At 61.0% G+C, this 8882-nt stretch overlaps 1 protein-coding gene across 3 annotated transcripts in view; it reads left to right on the top strand.

Moving 5' to 3' along the window:
* Positions 1-967: 967 nt before the first annotated feature.
* Positions 968-8882, top strand: part of GTF3C2 (general transcription factor IIIC subunit 2) — a 31633-nt gene continuing 23718 nt past the window's right edge. For 2 of the 3 annotated variants that reach the window (XR_010599294.1, XM_065587299.1), the window contains exons 1-2: positions 1052-1409; positions 4155-4530. Coding sequence is in view for 2 of the 3 variants with exons in the window: in XM_065587299.1 (XP_065443371.1) it covers positions 1196-1409; positions 4155-4530 (590 nt within the window). In the remaining variant the exon portion in view is untranslated. Of the gene's footprint in view, positions 1410-4154; positions 4531-8882 lie in introns of all 3 variants that reach the window. The other variant, XM_065587300.1, reaches the window with a different exon arrangement.

Genomic DNA, 8882 nt, shown 5'->3' with positions numbered 1-8882 from the left:
CTCCGGCTGCCCCCAGGGGAACCAGCTCCTCTCAGAGTACCCAGCCCCGCCCTCAGGGAAACCAGCCCTGCCCCCAGGGGCTCCTCTCAGGGGAACCAGCCCCTCCCCGATGGGATCCTCACAGAGAACCCAGCCCCCCCGCCTGCCCCCAGGGTTCCCAGCCCTGCCCCCACGGGCTCCTCTCAGGGTACCCAGCCGCCCCCCCCCGCGCCTGCCCCCAGGGTTCCCAGCCCCGCCCCCATGGGCTCCTCTCAGAGTACCCAGCCCCGCCCCCCGCGCCTGCCCCCAGGGTTCCCAGCCCCGCCCCCAGGGGCTCTTCTCAGGGGAACCAGCCCCTCCCAGATGGGATCCTCACAGGGAACCCAGCCCCCGCACCTGTCTCCAGGGCAACCACCCCCGCCCCCATGGGCTCCGCTCAGAGTACCCAGCCCCCCCCCCCCCCGCCTGCCCCCAGGGTTCCCAGCCCCGCCCCCACGGGCTCCTCTCAGGGTACCCAGCCCCGCCCCCCCCGCCTGCCCCCAGGGTTCCCAGCCCCGCCCCCACGGGCTCCTCTCAGGGTACCCAGCCCCCCCCCCCCCGCCTGCCCCCAGGGTTCCCAGCCCCGCCCCCACGGGCTCCTCTCAGGGTACCCAGCCCTGCCCCCGCCTCAGGGGAACCAGCCCCGCCCCCAGGGCAACTAGCCCCGCCCACACGGGCTCCTCTCACAGTACCCAGCCCCGCCCTCAGGGTTCCCAGCCCCGCCCCCACGGGCTCCTCTCAGGGCACCCAGCCCCGCCCCCGCCTCAGGGTTCCCAGCCCCGCCCCGCCCCGCCTCAGGGTTCCCAGCCCCGCCCCCACGGGCTCTGTCCCAGGACCCGGCTCCAGGCGGCGCCTCGCGGGCGCGAGGCCGGGGCGGGGCTGGCGAGGGGCGGGGCCGCACATGCAGATCTGGGGGCGAGCGGAGCATGGTGGGAGCGAGGCAACGGCCGTTCCCACGGGCTGCTGGGGACGCCGCCGGAAGTGACGCCAGGGAGCGCCGCGCGTCGATTGTCGCGCGCCTGCGGAGCGGCCATCTTGGCGAGCCCGGTTCCGCGCGAGCCGCCGGGGAGCTGAGGTGAGGGCGGCGGGGCCGGCTCGGCCGGACGCGGCCCCGCGTGACCCCCGCAGCCCCCCCCGAGCCATGCGGGCGGCGCCGGCCTGAGGCCCGCGGGCGCTGATGGCGGCTCGTGCGGGGGCCATGGGGGTGGCGGGCGCGGGCCCCCGCGGGCCCCTGCGCTCGGGGCCGCCCTGCGCCGCGGAGGCCGCCGCGGGACCGTCCGCCCCGGGGGCCCGGGACGCGCTGCGGGAGGAGCCGAGCCGCCGCCGCACGAGAGGACGCGGATCACGAGGGAGCGACGGGCCGGAGCCGGGCTCCCCGCAGGCCGCCGCCAGTACGTACCCGCGCCACACCCCCCCGCTGCGCCCCCCCAGGGCCCCCCAGTCACCCCCATCCCAGCGCTGGGGCCCGACACAGCTCTGCCCCTTCCCCCACCCCGTCACCCCGTCCTGGGCCTGACACAGCTCTGCCCCTTCCCCCCCTTCCCCCCGTCACCCCGTCCTGGGCCTGACACAGCTCTGCCCCTTCCCCCCCTTCCCCCAGTCACCCTGTCCTGGGCCTGGCACAGCTCTGCCCCTTCCCCCACCCCAGTCACCCTGTCCTGGGCCTGACACAGCTCTGCCCCTCCCCCCCCCAGTCACCCCGTCCCTGTCCTGGGCCTGACACAGCTCTGCCCCTCCCCCCCCCATCACCCCGTCCTGGGCCTGGCACAGCTCTGCCCCTTCCCCCACCCCAGTCACCCCCATCCCAGCCCTGGGCCTGGCACAGCTCTGCCCCTTCCCCCCCTTCCCCCAGTCACCCTGTCCTGGGCCTGGCACAGCTCTGCCCCTTCCCCCACCCCAGTCACCCCGTCCTGGGCCTGGCACAGCTCTGCCCCTTCCCCCACCCCAGTCACCCTGTCCTGGGCCTGGCACAGCTCTGCCCCTTCCCCCCCTTCCCCGTCACCCCGTCCCAGCGCTGGGCCTGACACAGCTCTGCCGCTTCCCCCACCCCCGTCACCCCGTCCTGGGCCTGACACAGCTCTGCCCCTTCCCCCACCCCAGTCACCCTGTCCTGGGCCTGGCACAGCTCTGCCCCTTCCCCCAGTCACCCTGTCCTGGGCCTGACACAGCTCTGCCCCTTCCCCCTCCCTCCCAGTCACCCCGTCCCAGCCCTGGGCCTGGCACAGCTCTGCTGCCCCCCCCCCCCAGTCACCCCGTCCTGGGCCTGACACAGCTCTGCCCCTTCCCCCCCCCGTCACCCCGTCCCAGCGCTGGGGCCCGACACAGCTCTGCCCCTTCCCCCCCCAGTCACCCCGTCCTGGGCCTGACACAGCTCTGCCCCTTCCCCCACCCCAGTCACCCCGTCCCAGCGCTGGGGCCCGACACAGCTCTGCCTCTGGGTGGAGTGTTAAGGGGTCTGCTCTCAGGTGGGCTGAGTTCAACAGGGGGATTGTGGAGGGAGCCCAGAGTCTGCAATGGCAGATTCTCAGTGCTGCAGGGTCCAAGGCTTGGCAGGTGTGAGACCCAGGAGGGGATCACACTAATGAATTGTGAGCCGCTGGCAGGACCCTATACAGACCCCCCCGGTGGAGGTGCTGCCTCTCATCTGATGGGTGTTAGAGCACTTTGTAACACCTGCCTCATTGGAGTGTGTCCCCCATTTGATCACTAGGAGACTGAGGCACTGGGGGAAGGGACTTGCCAGATTATCCGTCGGTGGCAGTGGAGAGGATAAATCCCAGGCTTCCTCCGTCCAAGTCCTGTGTGTCAATCCCAAGTACCCCTGTCCTCTCCCTCAGTCCCCTGTGTTCTTTGTCGTGTACAGGATCCTCGTTCAATTCCTCTTCTGAGCTGTGCCTGGTTAAACAGCTGCCAGGCTCCCCTGCCGGTGGCTGCATTTCAGTGGTGATTTCTGTTGTAGCCAGAGCGCCAGCTCTCATTTAGGTTGCCTGAGCCTTTGTTGCAAGCCCCCAGTTTGGGGTTGCCATAGCATAACTCTGAAACATCCATCTCTCGGCTTGTGAGGGCCCAGGTCTTGGCCCAGGAGCTTTTTGAGAATTTGAATCAAAGCCCGTTCAGATTTGGAGGCCATGTGAGAATCTGCCTGCTGCTGAAGTCCAGAGAGCTCTGGGACTGATCAGTGGAAATCGCCCTCTGCGTGCGCAGTTTGGGAGCTTTCTAAGTGCTGGCAAGCTGCACTGAGCCACAAACTCAGCTCATAGAGTCTCCCGAATTAGGCCATGTTGGGGGAAAACGGAGACCCTCTTGGTCTTCCATTCCTCCTTACCTGAGAGCTTCTCCCTCAATCCTCTGCGCTTCCCAGTTTAAATGAGGCTTCACTCTCTCCTCCCCCCGTAGAGGGGTGGGTGAGTCTGTCCCGTGGAAAGCTTGTGGTAGGATCAGGAACAGAACCCAGCTCTGTGGGATCTCAGAGCACTAGACCACAGCACCTGATAGGTGGACCTGGCTCTGCCTGCCCGTGCAGCTGCTCCTGGTTCCCCGCTAGTTGAGTACCTTCCGATTGGCAGCTGCAGAAGGGCCAGGCAGGGCCAGGCATTGGCACGGGAGAGTGAAGGTGCAGGCAGCAGGAGGGGCTGTGGCTGTGGTTGGAGTGACTTGGTCTCTAGTCTTGGCTCTTACGCTATCGCTCTGAGTTCTGCAGCCCTGTTGACCTCACCCGTCACTCACCTCGTGTGCTCTGCTGGTGCCCTCCAGCCCAGCCATTCGGTGCAGGGACTTTCTTCTCTTTCAAATAACCCAGGGCTCCTTCATCCTGCAAGGCCCTGTTCAACAGGAAATGATCCAAGCCAGCTCGTTATCTGACACCAGGCACCTGGCCTTGGAGAGAGCCCCTCTCCCCAGAGGGGTCCCTGTGGCTGAGGAGTGCCCCTGGGAAGGGGCAGAGTGGTTGAGCTTGCCCTGCTAGCTGCTGGAACCTGGGCTTAACCAGAGAGGGTCAGTGCCCGACTGCTCCAAAGCTGGGGAGTGGTGCCCTGTCACCCCCACGCTTGTGGGCAGCAAGACCGCTTTGGGTGGGAGAGGTGAATGGTGAGCTGAGCTGCACGTCACTGACATCTGGCCCTCCTCTCTTTGGCCAGGTGAGCTTCCAGCGCTGGTGGGCTTGGAGGTCTCAGCCCACCCTGAAGGGGGATTGGCAGCTGCCATGCCCAGGAGGAAGCCTGTCCGAAGCCGAAAATCTAAAAGGAAACCGCCTGCCCGCAAGTGTCCAGCCCGGGCGGAAGCTGAGGGGCATGGGGCGGGGACCTCAGAGAATGGGCCCACCTCGCCCGTGAAAGTGCCAAAGAAACGAGGCCGTAAGTCCAAAGCAGAGCTGCTCCTGCTGAAGCTGTCGCAGGGTCTGGACTGCCAGGCGCCGGAGCCTATCTGTGTGCAGAAGATACTGGGGAGCAACGAGGCACCTGACGGCTTGGAGGCCACGCCCAGTGGGCGCCCCAAGAGGCGGGCGGCTAAAGTGTAAGAGCGGGTGTGGGGGGAGGGGGAATAGAAGTGCACTAGGGGCAGGGGTGCCAGTGCCAGTGTAAAAGAGCAGGCATCATTTCTTTGTCCTGGATTTATACAGCTCCTAGCGCAATTGGGCCCTGGTCCGTGGCTGGGCTCCTAGGTACTACAGAGAATCAATAGGAGGAGGTGAGGCTGCACAGCTGGGCATGGTGCTCTTGGGGCAGGTTCTGTTCCTTGCGGGGGCGTCACTGCCGTTGTGGGTGCAGCAGGCAGGCCCTAGTGGGTGCCATTGTGGACTGTGCGCTGTGAACTCGGTGGGCTCCACTTGGGATTTTTGTCCCCCCAAGGCCCTTCCAGGGGAGCTACCATCCCATACAGCATTCGGGCCCCGGGTGGGCCTGCAGGCATTCTCGACCGCTGGGGCTGGGGAAGAGGATTAGATCTGCCAGCAGGCTGTTCATTGGCCTGACGTGGCCAGCTCTGGTCTCTGCCCACCAGTGACTCTTGGGAATTTTGAGCTGAGGGACGCAGATTCCCTGTAGTCTGCCATGCCTGGGCCAGGACGGCATGCGTTTGCCTGGAAGAAAAAGGCTTGGTTTGAGCCTAGTGTGCTGGGATCCTGCAGTCTGTGGATTTCTCTCTCCGGTGTGAGACCTGAAGGGGCTGCAGCCCATGGGTGCCTTTTGCGGGGCAGAGAGGGGATATCTGCTGTCTTGGAGTCTGTAGTCCAGGAGTGGCTCTTTGTGGGGCTCCCCCATGGCTCCATGCTGCCCTTTCTGAAGGTGTCTGGGCCCCCCAGCCCGCTCAGCTGCTCCTTGGTGACCTTGTGAGGTTCATCTCCACCTCACCCTACAACTCCTCTGTCTGCTCTCTTGGGAAGGCGACTGGGAAAGTCACAAGAACAGTCATAAAACTGCTGTGGAGGTGGTTCGGGCTGCTCAGTGAAGCATGCCGAGCTAGGGAAGCAAGGGGCCAGCTTTGACTGTGCTCTGGGGGGGCTGGTTTTCAATGCAATAGACTATCTGACGGGATTTGTAGGGCTGCTGCTTGCTGTGCCGTGCGCTGGGCTGCAGTCAGCAGACTGACCGGGGAATCCATTCCCATGAGCTGCAGTTACTAACAGCCTTCACCACCCAAACACACATGCGTGTTCCCTGCAGAGGACAGTCATACTGGACATGGGGTGGTATTGGCTGAGTGTGGAGCTGACTTCACTGCCCTGTCCCCAGAGGGGCCCCTGGGAGGGCAGTGCTGCTGGCTGAACAGGAAGTGGCCATGGGATGCTGACAGTTCGGGCCTGGGGTGGGAGAGCCCAAGGGGCTGAACACCTGCCACTCTGCAGGCTGCGCAGCTGGGCATGGTGCTCTTGGGGCAGGTTCTGTTCCTTGGGGGGCGTCCTACCGTTGTGGCAGCAACTCTCATCTGAAAATTCACTGACAAAACAGTCGTTAGCCCAGAGATAAGGTTGCCCGGCAACATCTGGTGCCCTTCCACATCATGGAGTTCGGTAAAACTCAAACCCAGGACATAGAATTATGGCGCATGCCCACATAACCTTAACTCTGTCCCCCACCCCGGAGCTGGCACGAGCCACGGGGAGGTCCTGCCTTAGGTATAGCTGTATTGAATGATGGATACATTCGTTGGAGCAGCTTGGCAGAGCTGAGTGTGTAATATGAGGCGATCTAGGGGGCTGTGGCCCTCTGGGGTGTTTTTGAGCCCTTCTCCCTGACCCCTGTGTGTATGATCAAAGGAAAGAGGTACTTGTGTGCCTTCGGAGATTCAGCAGCCCTCATGTCAGTATTGCATTGTGTAGGCTTTGTTGGGAGCAGGACATGGGTCTTCTTGCAATGGGGATTGCCAGCAGTTTGTGGGAGGTGAGTGTGGCTGTGGGTTTAATGAAGGGTGAGTGGAAGCAGAGTGCTGGATGGCCCCATGTGCGTAGGGGTGAAGGTACTGTGAAATGTAGCAGGGTGGTGGTCTTTCCATGGAGCAAGCTGTATTTCAATGAGCTCCTGTTCAGTACCATGCAAAGGGAGAGTGCGAGTAAGCATGAATCATAGAATCTCAGGGTTGGAAGGGACCTCAGGAGGTATCTAGTCCAACCCCCTGCTCAAAGCAGGACCAACCCCACCTAAATCATCCCAGCCAGGGCTTTGTCAAGCCGGGCCTTAAAAACCTCCAAGGAAGGAGACTCCACCACCTCCCTAGGTAACGCATTCCAGTGCTTCACCACCCTCCTAGTGAAATAGTGTTTCCTAATATCCAACCTAGACCTCCCCCACTGCAACTTGAGACCATAGCTCCTTGTTCTGTTATCTGCCACCACTGAGAACAGCTGAGTTCCATCCTCTTTGGAACCCTGCTTCAAGTAGTTGAAGGCTGCTATCAAATCCCCCCTCACTCATCTCTTCTGGAGACTAAACAATCCCAGTTCCCTCAGCCTCTCCTCATAAGTCATGTGCTCCAGACCCCTGGCTTTCAGAAGCTGGAGTTTTGGGGAACTCAACATTCTAGAAAGGTGCAAGATACCACCAGACAACTGCGCCTCTGCATTAATGAGGTTTTAGTGAGTGACCTTCCTGGTTTCTTTGAATGTGGTGTTGGTAGTTCAGGTCACTTAGGCAGATGTAGTTCTGTAGGCGTGCAGCTCACACACTGCTCTGGCCGGGCAATGACAACACCTAGTCCTGACATAGCACTTTGCGTCAGTACATCTCAAATGTGGCCCAGGTCACCCAACAGGCCAGTGGCAGAGCTGGGAATAGAACCAAGGGCTCCTGAGTCTCCATCAGCAACCGTGTGGGCTAGTGAGGTGATGCCAGAGGGTATGTCTAGACTGCAATGTAAGCCCAGGGTTAGTGGAACTCGAGTCAGCTGACCTGAACTAGGGAACCCTGGGCCTGAGCGTCTACACTCTATTTTACCCTACATTAAGACTTTTCTAATCTGTGCTTGATCCTAGGGCTCTAGTGTCCACACTGCAGTGCGCAGACCCTAGTCGAAGTAGCCCTATCCCAGAGTCCCTAGCACCCTCATCCCCCCCGAAATGTGTCTGCTCTAGTACTAGGACTGTGGTGTGCTGTGGGGGAAAACTTTATTGCCTGTCCTGCACATTACAGGAAGGTTGAAGCTGCTCAATTTGCAAAAGGTTTGATCTGTTCACTCTCCACTGCAGACCCAGGAGGCTCTCTGACAGTGCGCTTGCAGATTGGTGATCAGTAGAGAATGGGTTAATGCTGACCTAAGTTGCTGCTGTTCACAAAGGGTGGGGGGCTTTCATTTTCAATAGAGTGGATTGCAGAGTGTTGGGATAGAGAGGACTAAGGAGGTTATCCCATGGAGTTGTGGGATACTTCTGGCTGAATCCTGGGACCTGGCTCAAGCAATTGCAGTGTAGACACAAGGGGAGGCTAGGCTAGATCCCAGGCTCAAGCACAGGCTTACGTTGCAGTGTAGACATTCCCTAAGTGGCCCACCCCCTGCCCTTTGTTATCGTGGACTGGGAATAATGGCCGTGACTGGAATATTTGCACATTCACAGCTCTCAGCCCGGTCTCAGCAGTGTGTTCTTGGTACATGCTCCTAGCATGCCTGTTCTCAGCACCACACCCAGTGGCCAGGGTCTTTGATAGCCCCCCCAATCCAATGAGAGATGAGGAGGAGAGGGCCTGGACACCCCTAGAGTGTCAGGCCTCCTCCAGATCTTAGCTCATAATGAGGGAGGGGATCAGACTTCTATAGAAGGGCAGGGCCCCCCAAGATCCTGGCTCATCCTCTGCCATTTATCCAAGGCTCCGAACTCACCTACCACCCATCCCTGTTTATCTCCCCTCACCTCCCAGCGAGCATTTGCATGTCTGATTTAAAAACAAAATCACACTGCCGGACACTGATTTTAGCAACATGCCTTCAAACCTTTCCCTGATTTCTGCCCTCCCTGGGATCTCAACTGACTCTCCCTGGTTGGGGCAGGATTAAAGGCTACTGTTTAGCCCCTTGAGCTAAGCAGGTGCACTGAGATTTTCCACATTACAGATCCTCCTGTCTTCTCTGTGCGCGTTCACTGTAATCCGTTTGGCTCGTGAGCAGCTGGCGCATGCCTGAAATGCGAAGTAAACCTAGTGAAGAAACCCTTCGGAATCTGGCTCCCACAAAGGGGCAGTCGGTGCCACAAACTAGTTGGGGTTAATTCTCAAGAAACTGAGACCCTTGTGCCAGGATCAGAGCCCTGGTTTGATCCCCAGGACTGGGCCAAAAAAAAATAAAAAGAGTTGGTAGAATATGTTGACCTTAAAAAAAAAAAAAAAAGGCTGCTCTCCCCACCCCCACTCCCGCCTTCAGGGAGCTGTATCTCAGGAACC

Source organism: Chrysemys picta, chromosome 3 (genome assembly GCF_011386835.1).
Source record: "Chrysemys picta bellii isolate R12L10 chromosome 3, ASM1138683v2, whole genome shotgun sequence".
In the NCBI taxonomy this organism is placed as follows: Eukaryota; Metazoa; Chordata; order Testudines; family Emydidae; genus Chrysemys; species Chrysemys picta.
Note: the sequence above shows the minus strand (reverse complement) of the source record. Positions and strands in the feature narration are given on the sequence as shown.